The sequence below is a fragment of the Pelophylax lessonae genome (genome assembly GCF_965119305.1).
Source record: "Pelophylax lessonae genome assembly, chromosome: 5".
Taxonomy (NCBI): domain Eukaryota; kingdom Metazoa; phylum Chordata; class Amphibia; order Anura; family Ranidae; genus Pelophylax; species Pelophylax lessonae.
The window spans coordinates 521,239,504-521,266,970 of NC_138772.1; the positions used below are offsets into that span (position 1 = coordinate 521,239,504).

General features: G+C 45.7%; 1 protein-coding gene across 1 annotated transcript; it reads right to left on the reverse strand.

Annotated features, from left to right (window-relative positions):
• Positions 1 to 6,467: 6,467 nt before the first annotated feature.
• Positions 6,468 to 10,527, reverse strand: LRATD2 (LRAT domain containing 2). Its single transcript, XM_082259892.1, has 2 exons — positions 10,266 to 10,527; positions 6,468 to 7,652 (listed from the first exon to the last, which is right to left on the reverse strand). Exon 2 carries the CDS (start codon positions 7,646 to 7,648, stop codon positions 6,818 to 6,820), a length of 831 nt encoding a protein of 276 aa, XP_082116018.1. The 5' UTR covers positions 7,649 to 7,652; positions 10,266 to 10,527; the 3' UTR covers positions 6,468 to 6,817.
• Positions 10,528 to 27,467: the final 16,940 nt, after the last annotated feature.

A 27,467-nucleotide genomic window follows, 5' to 3' on the forward strand; every position in this document is an offset into this window, starting at 1 on the left:
TCATAGCCTTCAAAATCTACAGGACATAATGAACTAAAAATTGATGTTGTCCAAATATACATCACATTTGCTAGAAAGGCAAGCTAACAACTCAAGCCCCATCAGGGAGCATAGTCTTCCTCCATCACGCCAACCTTCACTCCGCCCTGAAACAGTTAATGCCTGGTACCCCCAGCAGTTTCCTCCCTGCCATCCACATGCCAGGAAATCTGCAACAACTCAATAATGTTACAATGTCTTCATGATGTTTACTGTGTCTCAGATGACGAAGAAGACAACCCCCCCCCCCCCCCCTTCTCCAGCCCAGCAGTCCACATCTGAAAATTAAAGTGTGCAAATCATTTTTACGAGCGCAAAATGTGGCCATTATGCAAATCCTCAGCCAGAAGAAGACAATTTCGATAATGAAATCTAACAGTTGCATTTAGCCGAACACCTTGATGTAACAGAGAAGCGGAAACTGTCCGACACTGCCTAAATTATTAACCAAGATTACGGAAAAAAAAAAATGCAAATGCGTTTTGCAGTCTGAGAAGGCAAATTAGCGCTTTGTTAACATAATAGAAACAAATGAATAATTCATTGAGTCGTTAACGTAATTAATTTGGAAATTGACTTGATAACCAGATCCGATCCAAAAATCGGTAGGTGTCATGCAATTAGGCTTTAAACAGTATAGTTGGGGGGGGGGGGGGGGGGGGAGTCCAAATTTAAACAACTCTAGTCCCCACAAAAAAAATTTAAAGGTTGGGGATTTCAAAAAGGGAAGCTGAAGTCTTATTTTCTTTAAAGATATAAGTAAATAGCTTAAATGTAAATGATCTTATTAGTGGAAGCGTTTTGAAAAAAAAAAAAAAAAAAACTTGTTTCGGTGTAGTTTGGAAGTACAGTATATGGGGCAGCCATATTAGCTCATTACATATGCAAGCTACGCCTCCTGTTCCATAGTACCACCCAGGGATTATGCTTCACAGCTCTCCACTGTAAAGCTGGGTATACACCAGCAGAATTTTATTTGACATTTTTCGTTGCAAGAATATTTATGGTATCTATAATTAGTGGGATACAGTCAAAGTTAGTTAATTTTTTGCTGCATCGATGAAAAAATTGAACGGAGCAGGAGGGAAACTCTCGAATGTATGAATTGCTAAACAGCGAATATGGTTTGTGTTCAGTAAAGTCTATTTATTCCAAAATCAAATGTTAAAAGCAAATCTTTCAAACATTCAAAATGTTCTGAAAATTTTCATACAAACTTGTTAAAAATTCTATTCGTGTATACTCAGCTTAGACATGGATCGGGTCTAACCTGGCTTAAATAGACCACCTATACCAGTGATAGCGAACCTCAGCACCCCAGATGTTTTGGAACTACATTTCCCTTGATGCTCAACTACACTGCAGGCTACATCTAAACACAAGCTTTTTGGTAGCTCAACTACGTTACTAACATTAGAGAATAGGCATTTGCAGACCAGTGGTTTCCAAACTGAGGCCTTCCGGCAGATAGCAGCCCTTTGCTTGCAGTAATCCAAGCCTATTCCTCCTACTGACATGAACGATGGGGCGCTATTCCTTTCACTGCTGATCACAGATGCTATGTCGTTTTTTTTAATCTCACCGACATTGGGGCATTTTCAACTCCTACTGGCCACAGTCCGGCCCCCTTAAGGTCTGAAGGACAGTAAATTTGCTCTTTTGTTTAGAAAGTTTAGAGACCCCTGCTCAAGACAAATTGAACAAATAGCTTCCTATGGCGTAAGCTATCCACATGGTGTTAAACGCACATGCTCACACAATGCTCCACTCATATGTGGTCAATCACTACTACATTCTGCAGCTTACTCTATAGCAATTATGCTCAACCAGAATTCCTCTAAAGATTGCTGGGGGGGGGGGGGGGTCCGTGAGCTGTAGTTGATTGATGTCCTATCTGATGGTGCCTGCATAGTTTTAGGTCCAACGACACGTGGCATGACCCCCCAAAGATCTTTAACTACCTCCCATCCGTGCTGTAGCCGAAGTACGGCTGCAGCGCGGACTCACATTTTCGGGAGGCCGTCTTTAAACGGCCTCCCAGACACATGCTCCCCGCGCGCTCCCGCGAGCGCGCATCAGAGAAAATCTGTGTCGGCCGTGTCCCTTGGACATACCCGATCACAGATCGTGGTGAATGGCCAATCACAGCGGCCATTCACCACGTGATCGGACCGTCCAATGAGAGATGATCTGATATGTAAACATGTGAGATCATCTCTCATCGCCAGCGCTCCTTCCTCACACAGAGACTGCAGTGTGAGGAAGGAGAGAGCCGATCAGCCGTCGGAGACAAAGAAAAATGTAATCAGGGCACTGATCACCAGTGCCCTGATTACAACAAAGGTACACTAAACACACTTAACTGCCCACCATCAATGCCCACAGTGCCCGCCATCAGTGCCCATAGTGCTGCCAGTCAGTGCCTGCTCATCTAGGCAAAGATGAGCACTGACTGGCAGCACTATGGGCACTGATGGTGCTGCCCATCAGTGCCGCCCGCCAGTGCCCATCAGTGCCACCCGCCAGTGCCCATCAGTGCAGCATATTAGTACCTCATCAGTGCCACCTCAGTGCCCATAAGTGCCACCTCATCAGTGCAGCCTATCAGTGCCCATAAGTGCAGCCTAATCAGCGCACATCAGTTAGCCCCGGTTCACACTACTGTGTGTGCGGGGTTCGCATGTCATGTCGGAGCGCACTGCTCCGACATGACATGCGATCAGCTGTGCGGTGCGAGTTTAGCCATACAGTTTGTATGGCTAAATTCGCATCGCACCCGCAGCAAACACGCACAGGAGGCATTTTTGCTGTCGCATCAGGATCGGATCTCACAGCGGTTCACACTTGTGCGATCCGAACCTGTGCGAACTGCACGATCGCACTGCGATATGCGATCAAACTGGGGGTGTCGTTAAGATTACATTGACACCCCCAGCGGATCGCATATGGCAGTGTGAACTGCCGGGGGTGCGTGTGCGATGCGGGAACAGGCTGCGAATTCGCAGCCTTCCCGCATCGCATCAGTGTGAACCGAGCCTGAAGGAGAAAAATTTTCAAAATTTACTCGCAGAAAATAAGAAAAAAAACTTTTTTTTTTCTTCAACATTTTCTGTCTTTTTTCTTTTTTTTTTGTAAAAAATTAAAAAAACCCAGAGATGATTAAATACCACCAAAAGAAAGCTCCATTTGTGTGAAAAAAAATGATAAAAATTTCATATGGGTACAGTGTAGCATGACCGCGCAATTGTCATTCAAAGTGTGAGAGCACTGAAAGCTAAAAATGGGAAGGGGGTTTAAGTGCACAGAAGGCAAGTGGTTAAAAGAACTCAAAAAAAAAAAAAAGGACTTCTGGACCAGCAATGTACGGGAAAGGTTTCCCACTGGTCCACAGTGTAAGGGAATCAGGTTTCCTCTTTACCTGAATATTAAGTTTAGCAGGGAGGGTTTCCATGAAATCCAAACATTTCAAGAGTTCCTCCATGGCAAAAAAGGTTGCTCCATGGGGAGATTTTTTTTATTTTTTTACTCATTTTTCAATAGCGACACCCACTGAATAGTTGCTTGCGATTTTAGCAGCAGGATTAAGAGATTAAAATTACAGTCTAACCTCAGGCAAAATTTATGACAGTCTCTGGTATACAAATGCCACTAGAGGGGGCATTTAAGAATCTGTATATTAAATACACATTTCTGGAACAAGCAGCAAATTGAAAGTCATCTCTCAATAAAAGTATACATCCTGAATATACACAATTGTCTACCTATTGAGCAGTTAAATTTGCAAAATATTACCAATTATCCTACCAATTTTTGTTGCAATTGAAAAGCAGATAATATGCAAATTAGCAGCTTTTCAGTGCACCATGCGTCTGTGCCCCCTAATAGTAACTGCCCCCTGTGCTGTAGCACATCACAGCAGAGGTTATGCAGGGTAGGTGCCCGGAAAGCTGCATTGCAAGCAGCGATCATATACTGCAGGGAGGGAGTGGTTTCAAACAGTGGAGTGGTTTTAGCAGAGACCCTAAAGAATAAAATGGTGATCATTGCAATCTTTTATGTCACACTGCATTTGTGCAGGTCTTTCAAATGCAGTTTTTTTTTTTTTGGGGAGGGGGGGGGGAATACACTTTAATGAAAAAAAAAAAAAAACGTAAAGTTAGGCCAACTTTTTGCATAATGTAAAAGATGTTGTTACACCAAGAATTATTCTAAGCAAAAAAAAAAAAATTAAGTCTTGATTCTCATTTTATCCAGAATCGTACAGCCCTAGATGGGCCCCTAGTAAAATGTATCTACTAGCTACTAAATAGCTTGCAAAATCTGCAGACAAAACGATCCTGCCACAGTTCTTGGCTCTCTTCCTGCCCATCATGGAGTTGGGGGTGGATCTACAAGAACTTGCATTCTGCAAGGAGGTGAAAGAGGAACAAAGAGTGGGAACACTAAAAAAGAAATGTGGACCCAGGACGCAGGGTCATCTCACCAATACAGTTCATAAGAGATACGGAAAACCATTCGGTAAATTAAAGTATAAGTATGGACGGAAATATTAAACCCCCACAAACCACACTATCTTAAAAAAGGGACTAAGGCTGGCCATACATTATATATTTTCCTATTTTAAGGGATTCTGAAGCCTTATGATTTTTCACCTTTTAATGCACCAAGATCCGATCCAGCGACATGCACAACAGCAGCAGCTCCAGCCGCTGTCTTCCCACCTCATTGGGCAGATTAGCAGAGGGAGCAATTGGCTCCCGCTGCGGTCAATCAAAATGTTGTGACAAGGGAGGGGGGGGGGGGGCAAGTCCCGCTGTCTATGTCACTGGATGCAGAAGCGGAGCTCAGGAGCGAGCATGCACAGGGGACCCCCTGGAAAAGAAGCTTTTCGTGGAGGCATCCGCCAAAGAGGGGCCAGGAGCGCTGGCGGAGGACCCCAGAAGAAAAGGATCAGGTGCAAAACCATTACCCAGAGCAGGTAATTTAAACAAGGCTTTAATGTCACTTTAACGTCCCTTAGTGTTTAGGTTTGATCTCATATAGTTTTGGTAAATCTAAAAAAGGAAAAAAAAATAAAAAAAAAAATTTGTACAAATATATGGCCAGCTTATAGAAAAGCAAAAACTGCTGTGTTATTACTATTGACAGACCTAATCATATGTAATTTCCCCTCCCCAATAGTTACACTTTAACCCTCTAGCATTAGTTACACAGGAAAATGCATATTTTTTAATCATTCCTGGGTTTCCTAACCCTTTTAAAAGTAGAAAAAAAAAAAAAAAAAAAGTTAGGCGCCAATTGTAATTTTTCTTTGCCTATGCGCTGGCTGCTGTGTCTAGTCCTGAAGACGACAATTACTGCTGTTAAAAAGGGCGAGGTATGATGGCTGTTCAAAGGTCATGCATGCTTAAATAAAAAAAAAAAAAAAAAAAAAAAAAAAAAAAAAAAAAAAAAGTTACTATGAGGATCTGTAATACTCTGTCGCCGTCAGGTTACAGCTTACCCAACACGGCTTGTTAAGAGTATACACCCAGTACTGAACCACGTGCACCATTTTGCACCTGACCTTCACCAGGAGAGCTAAGCACATCCCATCAAAGTTAACCTGTAGTAGGGAAATCTAGAGGCTGCCATCTCTCCAAGAAATACTAGTCCACTTGTTGCCATGATGATCACATTAGCTTTTGTACTTGCCAAGTCACCCAGAACATGTATGTCCAATAGAAGCAGGATGCAGGACTTGGGACTCCTTTGGATTTAGCTGATCTGCCTGCTAGCTCAAGGTCAGTTTTTTTTTTTTTTTTTTTTTTTTTTAGTAACAAAAAAAAAAAAAAAAGCCAGACAATTAGCATTTTCAGGAGGTGGTCAGCAACAGCAGCCCTGGCATTAGAATCTGAGCATCAGCCAATGACGCCCATGGTAAGGTCAGATTTCAAGATGAAGTGAACATACAATCATGAGGTCCCCTTTCAAATTATTCAAATGAAGCTGAAGAACCTCCACTGTATCTAGGTGACCATGCCAACTGAAATATTACCCATTGCAACATGTGTCTCACCCAGGTGTGATTATACAACTCAGGTAATTGAAGAGGAAGGTCTGGTGAAAGAGCTCTCAGCAGCCAAGCAGATTCTCCCATACTGCAAAAAGAATTCTGATGGCCACCCATGAAGGGAACACCAAGATGTGAATTTATAAACTCAACCAACCAAGTGTAAAGCTATACCAGATTTTATCCTCCGTCCTCTAGGAAAATAAAAGGATTCCAATTGATGGCTACAGACAGCAGCCCCCCTCATGCACACGTTTTCCCTAAAATCCCCCCCCATACACCTCTTCCCCCCCCCATACAGCTCTTCCCTCAGAGACCCTCGTAAATGCAAGAGTGCACATATATGACCACTGGAAGAAGTTGACAACTCTGGATGCCAAAATAGAAAAGATTTATGCATAGTGCTCAAATACACGATGCAGGGATTAAATCACTAAGTACACAAAAATATATCAACATTATTGGTTCATGAAATGCAATCAAGATTTAAATCTCTTATAAAGCTATTCATTGGCTGGAAACGGGAAAAAAAAAAAAAAAAAAAAAACTGTAAACCTGTCTCTACAGTAGACCAGTAGAGGAGGAAGGCTGGGCTGCGGTAAGGGTTAACGTCAAGCCAAAACAATCATCAGCTTTCCTTTCACATGTGATGTGAATTAAACCGCCACTGAAAACGGCCTGAAGGGCTTAGAACAGCTCAATTTCGCAGCCTTCAGTTTTAATCCGTCAGTTAGCGTTATGATCGGTCCTGACCTCGTCATCCCCATGCAGGTGGTTGGAGAGCTCCTGCAGCACGGCCGCCTTGCCGATCTGATCGTTCCGTCTCCTCTCCATGATTAGGTCCTCCAGGCTCTGAAACTCCAGCGTGTGGCTTTTCTTTTCCGAGAGCTGGATTTTCAGCCTGTAGGGCTGCTTGCCTATCCGGATCTCGCCGCCGATCTTAAACTCCCTCTTGCCGTAGCGGCACCAGGCAGCGAAGCACTCAGAGTTCCTCCAGCTGAGCTCCTGCTCTTTGGCCCCCACTTGCTCCATGGCGTTCTGGACCACCATCTCGGGACTGAGGGGTTTAAATTTGTACTGGTCATTGACTATCCTGCCCCTCCTGCCCTGGCTGGCGTCGGTCATGAAGCTATTGGTGATCTCCAGTCTGTATAAGTGCACCACCTGGAAGTCCCCCACATACACCACCCAGTGGGGATACTGGTTCTTGGCTACAAACTCCACCAGGTCCCCAGGCTTGCATTTGTTCAGAAGGTTCTCCGGGGAATAGGTGGTCAGCTGCTCTCCGGAGCCGAAGCCCTTCTCATAGATGCACTCATCCCTGTAGTAAACGGAGCACTCCACCTCGTTGCAATGGTCGTACTGCAGATCTTCCTGTAGGTGTAGGGTGCCCTGCTTGTCGGAATCCTGCACCGGGTCGTCCAGGTCATCGTCATCAGCAGAGAAGATGTAGGAAACCCCTATCCTGGGTCCCTCGTCCTTGTCCACCCCTGTGGGGTCCGCGGTGGGCACTTCTTTATAACTTAGGTGGGTCAGTTTTTCTACGTGGTTTCCCATCTCCCTGCAAAACAACAAGCACCCATCAGTACAGCCTCTTCCACCTGTTGCAGCAGCAGCTAACCAGTCCTGTGCAGCAAGGTGCCGTGAAACCTGAGCTTGCATAAAGAAAGCATACACCCCAGAGACAGAGGATAGGCTGCTTTCGTTTTCAAGCGCAGCTGCGAGTGCGTTAACCCTGCACGTGCCAGATCAGTTGAAACATAAAAATTGCAGCAAAGCTTTTAACCTCAACCCACCCACTAGATCTTATCTACCGTAAAGCTACAGGAACCAAATACTGCTCTACAATTTCAAACACAGTTTGTAAACTAACAATGTCTGCCAGAAAACAATTACATAATAACTTGTAAATATTTATCTGATATCTGCAATGTACAAGTAGGTTGTTGACAAAGACAACATTTAAAGAGTCCCCTCCCCTACTGAAATCCTAGGCTAGCAATCCAGGTTGCACTTGCACCATGGTCAGTTGGACATAGCCCCCAGGTTAGGGGTCAAAGACATTTTTTTTTTTGGCATTATGGACCCTGGAGAACTACAGTCCCCAGAGGGATCCCTTCACTGGTATGAGTGAGGGGACAGATAGATGTCTTATTAGGATCACTAGGCTATTCATCTGGATTTCACTTGAGACATGGTCAGTGGGAAATGATCCCTAGGGCATGGGTCATCAAACACATTTTTGCAACATTATAGACCCCGGGAAACTACAGTCCTTAGAGGGATTCCTTCCCTGGCATGTGTGTGGGGACAGACATAACGAGATCGCCAGGTTTTAATAGCAACATGGTAAGTGGAACATGACCCCTAGAGCATGGATCATCAAATCCCATTTCTCAGCATTATAGACCCCCAGAGAACTACTGTCCCCAGATGGTATAAGGGAGGACAGGTAGATGCATTCCTAGAGAGTCCTAGGCTAGCGATCCAGAGTTCACTTGCTCCAAAGTCAGTGGGACATGAACACAAGTACATGGGTCATCTAAAGCCCCGTACACACGTAGCGATTGTCGGCCGTAAATATTCGGCTGCCGAACGATCGGCCAATTGTCAGATTGTTAGTATGATGCTTCCGACAACGACTTTTCGGCTGAACAGAATCTGTTGTGCAGGCATTAAAATTTTTGTTGGCCAGAACAGCCGATTGTTCGCCAGTCAGTACAGAATTCGGCCGACAAACAGCCAATTAGCAAGACTGGGCATGCTCAGAAAAGAAAAAACACACAGAAAGTTAACCATCACTTCTGCAGTCGGCTGTTGGCCGACAAAATTTGTGTGCAGTCTTTTGCAGTTTTCAACAGACACGACAGCCCTGGACAAAAGACGGCCGATTGTTCGCCGACATTCGGTACGGGGCTTTAGATTTTTCCCAATATTATGGCACCTGGAGAACTATTGTCCCTAGAGGGGTCCCTTCACTGAGTAGGGGGGACAGATAGAAGTCCTAATGGGATCTATAGGCTAGACATACACAAGTTTCACTTGCGACATAGTAAGTGGTACATGACCCCTAGAGCATGGGTCATCAAATGCATTTTTCAGCATTAAGGACCCCAGAAAACTATCCCCAGGTAGATACATCAATTATGAGAATCCTAGGCTAGCAATCAAGGCTTCACATGAGCCATGGTCAGTGTGACATGACTGAAAGTACATGGGTCATCCAAGACCATTTCCAATAATATGGACCCAGGAGAAAAATACTGTCCCTAGAGGGGTTCTTCACTTAGTATAGGGACAGGTAAAAGTCCTAATGAGATCCATAGGTAGACATCCAAGGTTCACTTGCAACATAGCAAGTGGGACATGACCCCTAGGGCATTGGTCATCAAATACATTTGGGACCCTCGGAGAACTACTGATCCCAAATTGTATGAGGGAGGACAGGTATATACAGTCATTATGAGATTTCTAGGCAAGCAATCAAGATTTCACTTGCACCAAAGTCGGTGGGACATGATTACTAGTGGGTAATCCAAGACCTTTTCTAATATTATGGACCCTGGAGAGTTCCTAGAAGGAAGGATCTCTTCACTGGCGTATGGGTACAGGTAGCAATCCATGGTCAGTGGGACATGACCCCTATGGCTTTGGTCATTGAAGACATTTTTTTATCATTTTGGACCCCGGAGAAGTACTGTCCCCTTCATGGAGTATGGGGGGAAAGGAAATTAGTCATGATTGCTAGTCTAAACAGCCAGGGTTCCTTTATGGCATGGCCAGTGGGGCCTCATCCCTAGGGGCATGGGTCATCAAAGATATTTTTTAGCATTAAAGGAAATGTTTTCAACCTGGAGAAAACAAATGGAGGGATCCCATTACCGAATCTGGGGACAGGTGGAGGTAGTCATGATGATTGCTAGGCTAGTCATCAAGAGTTTCCCTTGCAACACATCCAGTGGGACCCGATCCCCAGGGGCATGGGTCATCAAAGACGTTTTTGCAGCGTTAAATACAATGATTTTTAATCAAGAGAATCCTGTACCCGGGGGTCCGGTCTCTGGGTGCGGGGACAGGTGGATGCGGTCATAGGGAGCGGGGACAGGTGGATTCGGTCATAGGGAGCGCTAGGTGGAAGTTCAGCAGCGCGGCGATCGGAAAAATACAAACTTACCAAGGCACGGGCTGGTCGCCTCCGTCGGGCCGGGCTGTGTGCGGGCTCTAGCTGGTCTGCGCTCCGGGAAGGCACCATGGACGGAGCATGTCGGCTGGACTGGAAGTCCGCATATACAGAGCAGATCCGGATCAGCTTCTCTCCGCTCTGCACACCTTATTGTAGGAGACACGCTTCACTCCGCCAGCCTGATCCCCCTCCCACCCCGGGCAGCTGAGCCCAGAGGAGTGACAGCTTAACCCTGTGCAAGCCTGCCCATACACACAGTGATCTGCCTGCCCATACACACAGTGATCTGCCTGCCCATACACATAGTGATCTGCCTGCCCATACACTTAGTGATCTGCCTGCCCATACACACTGCTGATCCTACCCATACACACAGTGATCTGCTTGCCCATACACACAGTGATCTGCCTGCCCATACACACAGTGATCTGCCTGCCCATACATACAGTGATCTGCCTGCCCATACATACAGTGATCCCTGCCCATACACAGTGATCTGCCTGCCCATACACAGTGATCTGCCTGCCCATACACACAGTGATCTGCCTGCCCATACACACAGTGATCTGCCTGCCCATACACATAGTGATCTGCCTGCCCATACACTTAGTGATCTGCCTGCCCATACACACTGCTGATCCTACCCATACACACAGTGATCTGCCTGCCTATAAACACAGTGATCTGCTTGCCCATACACACAGTGATCTGTCTGCCCATACACACAGTGATCTGTCTGCCCATACACACAGTGATCTGCTTGCCCATACACACAGTGATCTGCCTGTCCATACACACAGTGATCTGCCTGCCCATACATACAGTGATCCCTGCCCATACACACAGTGATCTGCCTGCCCATACACACAGTGATCTGCCTGCCCATACACACAGTGATCTGCCTGCCCATACACACAGTGATCTGCCTGCCCATAGATACTGTGATCTGCCTGCCCATACACACAGTGATCTGCCTGCCTATACACACAGTGATCTGCCTGCCCATACACACAGTGATCTGCCTGCCCATACACACTGCTGATCCTACCCATACACACAGTGATCTGCCTGCCTATAAACACAGTGATCTGCTTGCCCATACACACAGTGATCTGTCTGCCCATACACACAGTGATCTGTCTGCCCATACACACAGTGATCTGCCTGCCCATACACACAGTGATCTGCCTGCCCATACACACAGTGATCTGCCTGCCCATACACACAGTGATCTGCCTGCCCATACACACAGTGATCTGCCAGCCCATAGATACTGTGATCTGCCTGCCCATACACACAGTGATCTGCCAGCCCATACACACAGTGATCTGCTTGCCCATAGATACTGTGATCTGCCTGCCCATACACACAGTGATCTGCCAGCCCATACACACAGTGATCTGCCTGCCCATACACACAGTGATCTGCCTGCCCATACACATAGTGATCTGCCTGCCCATACACTTAGTGATCTGCCTGCCCATACACACTGCTGATCCTACCCATACACACAGTGATCTGCCTGCCTATAAACACAGTGATCTGCTTGCCCATACACACAGTGATCTGTCTGACCATACACACAGTGATCTGTCTGCCCATACACACAGTGATCTGCTTGCCCATACACACAGTGATCTGCCTGTCCATACACACAGTGATCTCCCTGCCCATACACACAGTGATCTGCCTGCCCATACACTTAGTGATCTGCCTGCCCATACACTTAGTGATCTGCCTGCCCATACACACTGCTGATCCTACCCATACACACAGTGATCTGCCTGCCTATAAACACAGTGATCTGCTTGCCCATACACACAGTGATCTGTCTGCCCATACACACAGTGATCTGTCTGCCCATACACACAGTGATCTGCCTGCCCATACACACAGTGATCTGTCTGCCCATACACACAGTGATCTGTCTGCCCATACACACAGTGATCTGCCTGCCCATACACACAGTGATCTGCCAGCCCATAGATACTGTGATCTGCCTGCCCATACACACAGTGATCTGCCAGCCCATACACACAGTGATCTGCCTGCCCATAGATACTGTGATCTGCCTGCCCATACACACAGTGATCTGCCAGCCCATATACACAGTGATCTGCCAGCCCATATACACAGTGATCTGCCTGCCCATACACACAGTGATCTGCCTGCCCATACACACAGTGATCTGTCTGCCCATACACACAGTGATCTGTCTGCCCATACACACAGTGATCTGTCTGCCCATACACACAGTGATCTGCCTGCCCATACACACAGTGATCTGCCTGCGCATACACACAGTAATCTGTCTGCCCATACAAACAGTGATCTGCCTGCCCATACACACTGCATATCCTACCCATGCACACAGTGATCTGCCTGCCCATACACACAGTGATCTGTCTGCCCATACACACAGTGATCTGCCTGCCCATAGATACTGTGATCTGCCTGCCCATACACACAGTGATCTGCCTGCCCATACACACAGTGATCTGTCTGCCCATACACACAGTGATCTGCCTGCCCATACACACAGTGATCTGCCTGCCCATACACACAGTGATCTGCCTGCCCATACACACAGTGATCTGCCTGCCAATCATCAAGGCAGCCATCAGAAATTTTGGGGCCCCTTACACAGCTTTAGGCCTGGGCCCCTTGGGGGCCTGACCACCAACATTCTGCAGGGCCCACCCTCTGGCCGCCCCACTGAATCCACCCACTGGCTGCCCCACCGAGTCCTTCAGTGCACCCACTTCTATTTTAACACTCTTACAACGTAATATATGAAAATTAATCCAATCCATCAAAGAGACATCCCCATATATTCAGCAAAGAGACATCCCAATCCAGTAAAGAGACGGCCTCATATATTCAGCCAAGAGACATCCCTTCGGCTGCATTGCCTTACTCTGCAGCCACCCTGCTTTAGCAATTGCTAGTTACTACAGCAGCAACAACTCAGTCTCGTTGGTTGGGGCCTGAGCGGCCGGGCCCCTTGGATCGCTTGGGCCCCCTACATGTGTATGGGCTGTCCCCCACCCTGATGGCTGCCCTGCTGGATTGGCTTGGAGTTTGCAACTGACTCATCTCTGGTTTTTTGCTGACCATTTGCTTGAGAAGAGGAAAGGAATTTGGTCAGGTGTTTGCTATTGTGCATTTGCTAATGAGATTAGCTCATTAAGGTGTTACATTTGTTGCTGGGGAGGAGCTTGTGAAGGAGTGTGTATATATACAGACCAGATTCTGTGGCTGGAGGCACATTAGGCATTCACAGGATACAGAAGTAAGTGTCGGCCATTACAGGCCCCAAAAATTAGCCCACAGGCATTCACCTGACAGCAAAGAACTTTGTATTCTGCGGCTGGAGGTACGTTAGGCATTCACTGGATAAACAAGTGTTGGCCATTACATGCCCCAAAAATTAGGCATTCAACGGACATAAAAGGCCTTTTATTCCGCTGTATTTACCTAAGACAGGGAGCATGAATTGTTATGGGCGATGGTGGATATTTGTGGGCTGTCATGAGGAATTTGAATCAAACATGGTCTACTGGTCACATGTGTTGAATTCCTCTGAGATCCATGTCTCATTCATTTTTATAAATGTGAGGTAGTCAACACTGTCGTGAGCTAGGCGAGTGCGCTTATCGGTCACAATCCCCCCTGCTGCGCTGAACGTCCTTTTGGACAGGACACTGGACGAGGGGCAAACCAACAGTTCCATTGCAAATTGTGCAAGCTCTGGCCAGAGGTCAAGCCTACCCACTGTAACGCTCCTGCGTTTTCTGAAACAAGATGGATTTGCAGCTGCAGAAAAACTCCACTCAGCAGTCATGTAGAGATACGTTGAAATACCAATTCCAACTCCCAAGACTCATCACTGTGGTATGTCTGATTCAGCATACAAATATACACACTCAATAAGATGTTCCTGGAGTGATAGATGTATATAGCAGTATAGTGGTGATGAGCTGAAGAGACAGGTATGAACAGTGACAAATAGGTGAACAGCACTTGAGAGAAATGTTCATGAGAGTATAGATGGTAACAGGTAGGATGCAGATAGGTTAGCAATCATGTATGGTAGTAGGTGGTAGGATAGCAGATGACATACAGGAGAGACTAACCCAGTGCAAGGATAGATGTTAGTAGGCTCAAGAGCTAGCAATCTAAATAATAGTGCAGATGATAGTAACAGTCCTTAATATGCAGAGCTAGATAGTGTAAGCTTAGTAGGAAGGTTATGGAGGATTCCACTGCGGGGTACTTATCACTAATAGCAAGCAGTAGTAGAGAGGTTCGGTATGAGCGAGTGATCCGGTAGCGGGATACAGGGATCAGTAGCGAGGTTCCGACAGCGAGGTACGCTTGTAAGCATATGAGCTTCAAGGCAGGTTGAAGAGTGAAGGGTGAAAGCAGCATGCCAGGAGTGATCGGGTGGCGAGACACAGGATCAGATATGGAACAAGTTCAGGTAGCGAGATACAGGAGCGAGTAACATCTGGTATGCTGACTTCAGGCAGGGACGATCCAACCATGACGGTTGAACGAACATGTGAGTGAGAACGCCGGCGGTTGAAATAGCCACTCTGCGGCGCTCAGTGATGACAGCATCGGTCTTAAAGGTGTATGCGCACCTACCAGAAGAGAATGGTGGGACGCATACACTGAATTGGAAAGTGGAATAAGGGTACCAGAGGTACCAGAACATTACAGTACCCCCCCCCCTTAAGGCCGGCTCCGGAAGGCCTCTAGAACTGTTTTTTCCGGGTATTTCGCGTGAAAATTGCGAATCAGCCTAGGGGCATGTATATCAGAGGTATCCAGCCAGGTGTCATCTTGGGGCCCATAGTTCTTCCATAGTACTAGATATTAGAGTCTTCTTCTGTGGATACGAGAATCCAGAATCTCCTTTATCTCATATTCTTCTCCGCCTTCAACTTGTACAGGAGGTGGAGGTGGGATGGTAGGCCTTATTCCTTGGTCAGGAACATGGGGCTTCAGTAGCGACACATGGAAGATGGGATGTATCTTGAGGTCTGTTGGTAATGTGAGCTGTACTGCAGCTTTTCCAATAAGTTTCCTGATTGGGAAGGGTCCCAGGAATAGAGGCCCAAGCTTTTTGCTAGGGATCTTTAATCTTAAGTTTTTTGTTGATAGCCAAACGAGGTCCCCAATAGCATACTGAGGAAAAGGTCTTCTACGAAGGTCATAGTACTTTTTTTGTTGACTATGAGCGTGTGAGATGGTAGTATTAAGTAAACCCAGAGAGTCTTTTATTTGGGTAAGATAGTCTGAGGCTACTGGGTTACTTGATGGAAGGATGCGTGGTGGAAGAATAGTGGGATGAAACCCATAGTTTAAGTAGAACGGACTCTGTTTGGTCGTACTGTGGGTTGCGTTGTTGTAGGCAAATTCTGCCAGAGGGAGGAGATCCACCCAATCATCCTGTAGGTATGATGTGTAGCAACGTAAATATTGCTCGATGCACTGGTTGACTCTTTCAGTCTGTCCGTTGGTCTGAGGATGGTAGGGAGAAGTGAGCTTTCGCTCAATTCGTAGTATGTGACATAGTTCTTGCCAAAACTTGGAGATGAATTGTGATCCACGGTCAGACAAAAGAGTTTTTGGAATTCCATGTAACTTAAAGACATGTTTCATCAGTAGTTCCGCTGTTTGTTTGGACGAAGGTAGTCTGCGAATAGCAACGAAATGTGCCATCTTTGTCAGATGGTCCACTGACACTAAAATGGTATTAAATCCTTTGGAAGGTGGTAGTTCTACTATAAAGTCCAAGGACACAACTTCCCATGGAGTCTGGGGTATTGGTAGACTGCATAGTAGACCGGATGGTTTTGTAGTGTCAATTTTGGACCTGGCACAGACGTTGCATGAAGAGACAAATTTTTGTATAGATGTCTTCATATCAGGCCACCAAAACTGCCTGGTAAGCAAATTAAGGGTCTTTGTCATACCCATATGTCCTGCCATAGGCACATCATGTGACAATTCCAAGATCTTGGTGCGCATAGTAGGGGGTATGTAGAGTTTGTCGTTGTAGTAGAGGAAGCCTTCTGCATCAGCACTTAGTTGTGGTGGAGGTGAATCCAAACCTATACTGTGCAGAATCTCTTCCTTCAAGGAACGGACAACCCCAATAATACGCTTGTAGGGTATTATAGGAACGGAAGGGATTTCGGAGCAATTATCTTCAGTTAATCGTGATAGCGCATCCGCTTTTTTATTCTTGTCTGCAGGTGTGTAGGTCAGGGTGCCTTCAAGTAGATGTCGCCAATTCTCCAGAGCCAGTTTTATAGCAAGCAGTTCCTTTTCACCCACTGGGTAATTCACCTCTGGGCTGCTTAGAGATTTAAAGAAGAAGGCGACTGGATGGAGTGGTGAAGTATTCGTTGGTCGTTGGGAGAGTACTGCTCCTACTGCCATATTTGACGCATCTACTTCCAGAATGTATTGGAGGGATGGGTCTGGATGGCGTAGTATGGGAGCAGAGGTAAAGTTTGTTTTTAACAAGCGAAAAGCTTCATTTGCTTCATCTGACCATTTAAATGGTTTCTTAATACTTGTGAGTTGTGTGAGAGGTCTCACAATGGCAGAGAAGTTCTTGATGAACTTCCTATAGAAGTTTGAAAATCCAAGGAATCGCTGTAGTGCTTTGCGGGTGGTTGGTATAGGCCAATCCTGAATACAGGATATCTTACTCATATCCATCTTGATTCCTGTTTTGGATATGATGTATCCTAGGAATAATACTTCTTTATGAAATAAGCATTTTTTTAGTTTCACGTATAGATTGTGTGTGAGTAATCTGGATAACACAAGTCTTACATGTTTTATATGTTCAGACAAGGATCGTGAATAAATAAGTATATCATCCAGATATACCACAACACAGACATCAAGTAAGTCTCTAAAGATATCGTTTATGAATCGTTGGAAGGCTGCGGGAGCGTTACATAGCCCAAATGGCATTACAAGATATTCGAACAATCCGTATCTGGTTCTGAATGCTGTCTTCCACTCATCTCCATCACGGATTCGGATTAGATTGTATGCCCCTTTCAGGTCCAATTTTGAAAAGTAGGTAGCTCCACGCACTTGTTCAATGAGTTCAGGGATAAGCGGCAAAGGATAGCGATCTTTTACTGTAATGGCGTTCAATTGCCTATAGTCGATAATAGGCCTGAGACTTGAGTCTTTATTGCGGACAAAAAAAAGTCCTGCAGCTGTGGAAGAAGTAGAGGGTCTAATAAAACCTTTTGTCAAATTCTCATCCAAGTATTCCTTGAGATGGGAAAGTTCATCCTGCCAAAGAGGATAAACATGACCAAAAGGCAATTTACTATTTGGGAGTAGATCAATAGTGCAATCATAATCCCTATGGGAAGGCAGTACTTGAGCATTTTTCTCAAGAAAAACTTCGGACAGATCCTGATAGCATAGTGGTGCAATCTCATCTGACACCACAGACAGGATCTTTCCATAAGACGGGAGGTTACACGTACTCTCGCAATAGTAAGAGAGGAAGGTTAGGGTCCGTTTCTTCCAATCTATGGTTGGTTGATGTGTGTGTAACCAGGGAAGTCCCAAAACAATGGGAAAGTGGGGCGAAGATAATAGGTCGAAGGTAGTGGTCTCCGTATGAGACTCGTTAGTGGTGACTAGGAGTGCTTGTGTCTGATTAGTGATTGGGCCAGAAGATAACGGAATACCGTTAATAAGACTCACAGAGACAGTCTTAGGTTTTGAAATAATAGGTACTTTATTTAAAGTAGCAAAACGTATATCGATATAATTTCCGCAAGATCCTGTGTCGATCATGGCCTTAGTGGTAATCCTAGTCTGGTCCCACTGCAATGTCAAACGAACAAAAAGATAAGGGTTAGTAAATGAAGTTGTCAATCCCCCTAGGAGGACATGTGAACACTCACCCTCTTTTTTGCGGACAAGGGGACAGACGCTTATCATGTGATCCGGGGATGCGCAGTACAAGCAAAGATTACTGGATCGTCTCCTGGCTCGTTCAGTAGTTGAAAAAGGTGGGCGTATGGTTCCTACCTCCATAGGAGTAGGGTCAACGGCCGAAATCCGAGAAGGACTGGACAATGGCATTCCCATTTTTTCAGCCTTTCTTTCTCGCAGCCTCCTGTCTATGTTGATACTGAGTTGTATCAAAGCATCCAGGGTGTCCGGTAAATCCGCTCGGGCGAACTCGTCTTTAACGGCTTCTGATAGGCAGAGTCTAAATTGAGTTCTCAGAGATGTATCATTCCACCCTGAATCAAGGGTCCATCTTTTGAACTCTGCTACAAAGTCTTCTACAGGTCTCCTACCTTGTTTCAAGGACCTCAATTGAATATCGGCAGTACTCTGCCTATTGGGGTCATCATATAGACTAGCGAGTTCCGCTAGGAATAAAGCATAGGAGTTGAGAAGCTGATCATTTTTCTCAAAGAGAGAGTCTGCCCAGGCCCGTGGATCACCCGTTAGGTATGAAATAATAGTACAGACTTTGATATGATCAGTAAGGTAGGTACGAGGTTTTAGCAAGAAAAGTAGCTGACAGGCGTTTTTGAATTCACGAAATTTTTTGCGATCACCTGTAAACACTAGAGGAGGATTTATTTTGGGTTCAGGGGGCTGAGCTGCGGCAAGTTGTGATAGACGGGTTACCTGCTGCTTCAGAGCCTGATTGTCTTCTTTTAATTCAGTAAGAGCGTGTATTAACGCAGTCACTTGTTGTTTTAATTGTGTCACTTGAGTGGGTAAATCTGCTGAATCCATTTTAGGTTCGTTCAATCTGTAACGCTCCTGCGTTTTCTGAAACAAGATGGATTTGCAGCTGCAGAAAAACTCCACTCAGCAGTCATGTAGAGATACGTTGAAATACCAATTCCAACTCCCAAGACTCATCACTGTGGTCTGTCTGATTCAGCATACAAATATACACACTCAATAAGATGTTCCTGGAGTGATAGATGTATATAGCAGTATAGTGGTGATGAGCTGAAGAGACAGGTATGAACAGTGACAATAGGTGAACAGCACTTGAGAGAAATGTTCATGAGAGTATAGATGGTAACAGGTAGGATGCAGATAGGTTAGCAATCATGTATGGTAGTAGGTGGTAGGATAGCAGATGACATACAGGAGAGACTAACCCAGTGCAAGGATAGATGTTAGTAGGCTCAAGAGCTAGCAATCTAAATAGTGCAGATGATAGTAATAGTCCTTAATATGCAGAGCTAGATAGTGTAAGCTTAGTAGGAAGGTTATGGAGGATTCCCCTGCAGGGTACTTATCACTAATAGCAAGCAGTAGTAGAGAGGTTCGGTATGAGCGAGTGATCCGGTAGCGGGATACAGGGATCAGTAGCGAGGTTCCAACAGCGAGGTACGCTTGTAAGCATATGAGCTTCAAGGCAGGTTGAAGAGTGAAGGGTGAAAGCAGCATGCCGGGAGTGATCGGGTGGCGAGACACAGGATCAGATATGGAACAAGTTCAGGTAGCGAGATACAGGAGCGAGTAACATCTGGTATGCTGACTTCAGGCAGGGACAATCCAACCATGACGGTTGAACGAACATGTGAGTGAGAACGCCGGCGGTTGAAATAGCCGCTCTGCGGCGCTCAGTGATGACAGCATCGGTCTTAAAGGTGTATGCGCACCTACCAGAAGAGAATGGTGGGACGCATACACTGAATTGGAAAGTGGAATAAGGGTACCAGAGGTACCAGAACATTACACCCACCCAGTAGTCCAGGGGTTCATCACTCCTCAGAGCGTCCACATCGGCCGTTAACCCGATGTAGTCGGACACCTGTCAGTCTAGGCTATCCCTGATGCTCGATCCAGAGGACAGCTGTGGATGGGTCGGCTGAAAGAATGATCTCATATCAGAAGGGACCAACACATCTTCAAACCGCCGTCTTCTTGCAGGCGCTGTTGGATTGGTAACCGCAACTGTTTCTCTGTGAATGGAAATTCCTCTACCAGTGCATGCAAAAGCAGAATGCAGCATTTCTCGAAGCAAGGCCTGGAAGTGCTGCATTCTGACCGCCCTCTGTGATTGTGGTAACATTTCCGCCATTTTTCGTTTGTACCGGGGGTCTAAGTACGTTGCCACCCAGTACTGGTTATTTTGTCACAGGGTCATTTAAAAAATGACAAGCAGAGGAAGAGGCAGGCCCTTCCTCAGGGGTGGTAGGTGTAGGGCAGGAGCACCAGGCCGTAGCAAACGTGGGAAGTTGCAGAAGGTGCGTTCGATTATGTCAAAGGACGCACCAGACTTGGTTGAGTGGCTCACTCAGCCTTCCTCTTCTGCACCCTCCTTATCCTCTCTATCTGCACCCTCCTCACTCTCTGCTGTGTGCACCCGCAAAGACACCACCACAACACAACCACCACCATATACCCTCCGCTTGAGTCACTGGAATTATTTTCCGATCCATCACAAGATATTTGCGATGCGCAGCCATTCTTGGCATCGGATCTGGAAGAGGAGGTAGCAACAGCCGCCACTCAGCAGTCTGACGACGTACCCAGATCAGCCCAAGGAGGTTGGTCCCCGCTGTTGCTGCCTACTCCGAGATCTCAACTGTTAGTGGTGGGGAAGGGGACGTCGATGATGACGTGTCTATGGGTGTCACGTGGGTGCCCACAAGAGAGGAAGAGGAGGGGAGTTCAGATGGAAAGATGAACATTGCACAGGAGGGACAAACCAGACTGCTAATGTATCAGGAGCGAGCCAACAACCATGTACGGTCACATCTGGCGCTCCCAGGACACTGGCACATGGCTCTGCAGTGTGGGCTTTTTTTAAAGTGTCCCCTGTTGACAATAGTGTTGCCATCTGCAGCCTTTGCAGTCAATGCATAAGTCGCGGTAAGCCCAACACTCACCTAGGGACGACCGCCTTAAGAAGGCACCTGGACTCCCATCACCGAGCCCAGTGGGAGCAATGCCGTCAGAACACACAAAGCCACACTCCAGGCTCTCACCGTCCAGCCTCAGCCGAAGGAGGTTGGTTTCTGCCTACTCCAAGATCTCTAATGTTAGTGGTGGGGAAGGTGACGTCGATGATGCAGAGGCAAAATTTCTGCAGTACCCAAATACACTATTTTGAAAGTATATTGTTATATAACACCCCACTACAATCTGTTGTTTTGGGGGGCCACTGGTCTATCAAACCAGTTATAATACTTTTTTCTAATTGCGTTTGTCACTCTTTTTAGTTGTAGTATCGCTGCAGAACCGCTCACCAGTCACAATGCTGCACAATACAAATCCACTATAATATGCTTTCTATATTAGAAAGTATATTATAAGTGTATTACACCCCTATATACTGCACACCAAACAATAGTACACCTATACCAGTCCTTAAAAGGACTTTTGTGGACCTATTAGTTAGCGATTTGTGTCACTAACAGTCTGTCCCTGCTCCACACAGCAACGTCCCACCTGGCATGTCGAATAGGTTCTGGGGATCTTGGGCGGCGCAGCTGAAGAAATGGAGTAGGAGGAGGAGAAGAAGAGGCAGGCCTACATGCAATCCGTGGCGGTAAAACCAAATCTACACGAGTGCCACGGGTTACATGCTTGACAGCCGTCAGAAGGTTTACCCAGTGGGGAGTAAAAGTGATATACATACCCTGCTCGTGTTTGCTAGACCATGTGTCCGTGGTCAGATGTATCTTGGCACCGACACTGTGTGCCAGAGATACATTCACTTGCCGCTGAACATGGCCATACAGCTCTGGGATGCCCTTCTGCGATAAATATTTCCTTCCTGGGACCTTCAATAGTACACCTATACCAGTCCTTAAAAGGACTTTTGTGGACCTATTAGCTAGCGATTTGTGTCACTAACAGTCTGTCCCTGCTTCACACAGCAACCTCTCCCTACACTGACAGTATTAGAAAGTATATTATAAGTGTATTACACCCCTATATACTGCACACCAAACAATAGTACACCTATACTAGTCTTTAAAACTACTTTTGTGGACCTATTAGCTAGCGATTTGTGTCACTATACAGTCTGTCCCTGCTCCACACAGCAACCTCTCCTTACACTATGCTGCAATACAAATCCACTATAATATGCTTTCTATATTAGAAAGTATATTAGAAGTGTATTAAACCCCTATATACTGCACACCAAACAATAGTACACCTATACCAGTCCTTAAAAGGACTTTTGTGGACCTATTAGCTAGCGATTTGTGTCACTAACAGTCTGTCCCTGCTCCACACAACAACCTCTCCCTACACTGACAAAAGGCAGAATGTAAAATGGCAGCCAGATCAGGTCTATTTATAAGGTAGGGGGTATGTCCATGTGCTGAAATGTCCCAATTGGCTTTCCTGTACCACCTGATGGATGTGTCATGGGTCAAAGTTCTTCACAATGTAAAAGAATATGGCGGTCGCGAACATCGACATATGTTAACATGATCGGCGAACAGCGAACGAGCAAAGTTCGCCGCAAACTGACCGCTGGGCGAACCCAAGGCCATCTCTACTGCAGATCCTACCCAAACACAGTGATTTGCCTTCCTATACACACAGTGACCTGCCTGCCCATCTGCTTATCTTGTCCATAGACACAGCTCAGCCTGCCCGTAGACACTGCTAAACCTGCCCATGGACAGTACTGAACCTGCCCATAGACACTACTGATCCTACCCATAGACACATCTTAGCCTGTCTTTAGACACAATACTGTCCTTACCCATAGACACCGCTCTGCCTGCCCATAGACACTTCTGTTCCTACCCATAGACACTGCTCATCCTGCCCATGGTTACTGCTCAGCCTGCCCATAAGTTCTGCTCAGCCTGCCCATAGATACTGCTGATCCTACCCATAGACACTGCTCAGCCTGCCCATAGACACAGCCCAGCCTGCCCATAGACACAGCCCAGCCTGCCCATAGACCGAGCTCTGCCTGCCCATAAACCCAGATCAGCCCGCCCATAGACACAGATCAGCCTGCTCATAGACATAGCTCAACCTGCCCAGAGACTTAGCTGATCCTGCCCAAAGACATAGATCAGCCTGCCCATAGACATGCAGTATCTCACAATAGTGAGTACACCCTTCACATTTTTGTAAATATTTTATTATATCTTTTCATTTTACAACACTGAAGAAATGACACTTTGCTACAATGTAAAGTAGTGAGTGTACAGCTTGTATAACAGTGTAAAATTTGCTGTCCCCTAAAAATAACACAACACACAGCCATTAATTTCTAAACATCCGGCAACAAAATTGAGTACAACCCTAAGTGATAATGTTCAAATTGGGCCCAAAGTGGCAATTATTTGTATGGTCACCATTATTTTCCAGCACTGCCTTAACCCTCTTGGGCATGGAGTTCACCAGAGCTTCACAGGTTGCCACTGGAGTCCTCTTCCACTCCTCCATGACGACATCACAGGGCTGGTGAATGATAGAGACCTTGCGCTCCTCCACCTTCCGTTTGAAGATGCTCCACAGATGCTCAATAGGGTTTAGGTCTGGACACATGCTTGGCCAGTCCATCACCTTTACCCTCTTCTTCATGCTTCTTTAGCAAGGCAGTGGTCAACTTGGAGGTGTGTTTGGGGCCGGTATCATGTTGGAATACTGTCCTGCGGCCCAGTCTCTGAAGAGAGAGGATCATGCTCTGCTTCAGTAAGTCACATTACATGTTGGCATTTATGGTTCCCTCAATAAACTGTAGCTCCCCAGTGCCGGCAGCACTCATGCAGCCCCAGACCATGACACTCCCACCACCATGCTTGACTGTAGGGAAGACACACTTGTCTTTGTACTCCTCACCTGGCTTCTGCCACACACGCTTGACACCATCTAAACCAAGTAAGTTTATCTTGGTCTCCTCAGACCACAGGACATGGTTCCAGTAATCCATGTCATGAGTCTGCTTGTCTTCAGAAAACTGTTTGTGGGCTTTCTTGTGCATCATCTTTAAGCCCCGTACACACGTACCGATCGTCGGCATACAAATGTTCGTCTTTTCTCCCCGGGATGTCGGTGTCTGTTGAAAAGTGCAAAGACAGCACAAGGACAGCACAAGAATTTTGTCTGCAGACTTCAGCTGACTGCAGAAGTGATGTCATGTAATGGTTAACTTTCCCTGTGTTTTTTATTTTCTGAGCATGCCCAGTCTTGCAAATCTGCGGTCTGTCGGCCGAATTCTGTACTGACAGGCGAACAATCGTCCGTTCTGGTGTCTGCAGACAAAAATTTTCATGTTTGCAAGAAAGACTTTTGTCCGCGGATTGTGCGCAGACATCTGTCGGAGGCACCATACTAACACGCATACAATCGGCAGATCTTTCGTCCGCCGACGTTTGTATGCCGACGATCGGTACGTGTGTACGGGCCTTCAGAATAGGCTTTCTTCTGGGACAACAGCCATGCAGACCAATTTGATGCAGTGTGCGGCGTATGGTCTGAGCACTGACAGGCTGACCCCCCATCCCTTTAACCTCTGCAGCAATGCTGGCAGCACTCATATGTCTATTTCCCAAAGACAACCTCTGGATATGACGCTGAGCACATGCACTCAACCTCTTTGGTCGACCATGGCGAGGTCTGTTCTGAGTGGAACCTGTCCTGTTAAACCACTGTATGGTCTTGGCCACCGTGCTGCAGCTCGGTTTCAGGGTCTTGGCAATCTTCTTATAGCCTAGGCCATCTTTATGTAGAGCAAGAATTCTTTTTTCAGATCATCAGATAGTTCTTTGCCATGAGGTGCCATGTTGAACTTTCAGTGACCAGTTTGAGAGAGTGAGAGCGATAACACCAAATTTAACACACCTGTTCCCTATTCACACCTGAGACCTTGTAACAATAATGAGTCACATGACACCGGGGAGGAAAAATGGCTAATTGGGCCCAATTTGGACATTTTCACTTAGGGGTGTACTCACTTTTGTTGCCAGTGGTTTAGACATTAATGGCTGTGTGTTGAGTTATTCTGAGGGGACAACAAATTTACACTGTTATACAAGCTGTACTCTCACTACTTTACATTGTAGCAAAGTGTCATTTCTTCAGTGTTGTCACATGAAAAGATATAATAAAATATTTACAAAAATGTGAGGGGTGTACTCACTTTTGTGAGATACTGTAGCTCAGCCTGCCAATAGACTCCGCTCTGCCAATAGACTCAGCTCAGCCTGCCCAAAGACATAGCTCAGCCAGCCCATAGACACAGCTGATCCTGCCCATAGACATAGCTCAGCCCATGCATAGACACTGCTCATCCTGTCCATATACATAGCTCTGCCTTTCCATAGTCACAGATCAGCCTGCCCATAGTCACAGCTCAGCCTGTCAATAGACATATCTCAGCCTGCCTACACACATAGCTCAGTCTGCTCATAGACACATCTCAGTTTGCCCATAGCCATAGCTCAATTTTCCCATTGATATATCTCAGCCTATCTTTAGATATAGATCAGCCTGCTCATAGAAAAACTCAACCTGCCCATAGACATAGCTCAGCCAGCCAATAAATACATCTTAGCCTACCCATAGATATAGTTAAGCCTGTCCACAGACACAGCTCAGCCTGTCCATAGACACATCTCAGCCTGCCCATGGACACTGTGCTGGCAACCCTACAGTTGTATCTAAAGCAGTGCCAGCAGGGGTGGAAGGTGTCCCTAGAAATAAAAACAGAGGCTGCCATGGCAGATCTCTCTTCTAATAGCTGCATGGCTGTTATGCTGATCTTCTGGCTTCAGTTCTTATTGAGTCACTGACTAGCAACATGATGTAGATGAGAAAAGGGCTCCTTATTTGCTTGGTCGGTGACATAGACCTCATGCACATGGACACCTGGAGGCTACAAAGTCTTCTAACATAAAAACCCTGGTGCTATTCTGCGTATGAGTGGGTAACGTCATCCAAAAAAATGGATCTTATTAGCCTTACTAATTTTCCTTTTTGTTTTTACAGCAAGGAAAAAGCAGACAATAAAAAACTACATACAAAAAAGAAAGAAAGTGCAAAAAAAATTATAAAAGCACAAACACAAAAAGGAAAAAAAAAAAATTAAAGTCAATAAAAGAATAATAATTTAAACTACCCTAAATAACCCCCATTTCTCAATAAAGAAATTAATATTAAAATAAAAAAATTCACAATTTGAATCAATAAATAATAAAAAATATGGATTTTTTTAAATTGTTTTTTATAGAGCAGAAAAGTTTGGACCCCATGTCAGGTTTTTATACCTATGTCACCACTGAGTATAATTACCTTCTATTTTTTCTGGCGACCATTGTCACCAAGAAAGAAAGTAATGGGCAATTCAGTTTTAGCTGTCATGGGAAAAGGAAACAGAGAGGCAATATTTCAATGGGAACACCTGTTACAGTAACGATTGCATAGAGGAAGATTCCCCACCCTCTGAAGAGATTATTATTATTATTATAATTATAATACAGGGTTTATATAGCAACAACAGTTTGCACAGTGTTTAACAAATTAAAAGTAGACAGTACAGTTACAATATCATTTGAGACAAGAGGGTAGGGAGAGTCCAGCTCATGAGAGCTTACAATATGAAGGATTTCCTCTTACTTCCTATTGTGTCTATGGAAAAGAAGTTGATGGGAAATCTTCCAAATGGTACACAAAAAACGACTTTAACCCTCGCACTCTTTATCCAAAACAAAAAAAAAAAAGTTTTGTCTATATTTGCTCTTTATGGCAAGTGGGGTCAGGGCGGTGGGGCAGGGTCCAGCACCATGGGTGATATGTGGCCCATTGCTTATGTAGCGTTCTGCCTCTTTTAGACTAAATTTCATTTTTTTACTTCACTGTAGGCAGCGGAGCAAGGATCTTTTCTTTTGGTCTGGAGAGGGCTTCCTAAGCTGGGTGATTGATTGCCTCTGCCTGTTTCTGGAAGAAGCTTCCAGAAAATAGAGCATGAGAGTCAAACACTCAGTTATGAACATTTATCATACCTTAGCCAATCCCTTGAGGGGTGTGTCCAGCAGGTAGGTGGGAAGGTGATGAATATTAGGGAGGCCTTTACATTGTAAAGGAGGGTTCTCCTTTTCATAGAGCTGCTGCCCCTGGGAGGTGCTATTGTGAGACAGAAATTGCAGTTGGGCCTCAGCTTGTGCTGGGCTGAGGGCT

What these genes read in the sequence shown, in the direction of transcription:
- LRATD2 (XM_082259892.1), bottom strand. Translation starts at nt 7,648, where the DNA reads ATGGGAAACCACGTAGAAAAACTGACCCACCTAAGTTATAAAGAAGTG.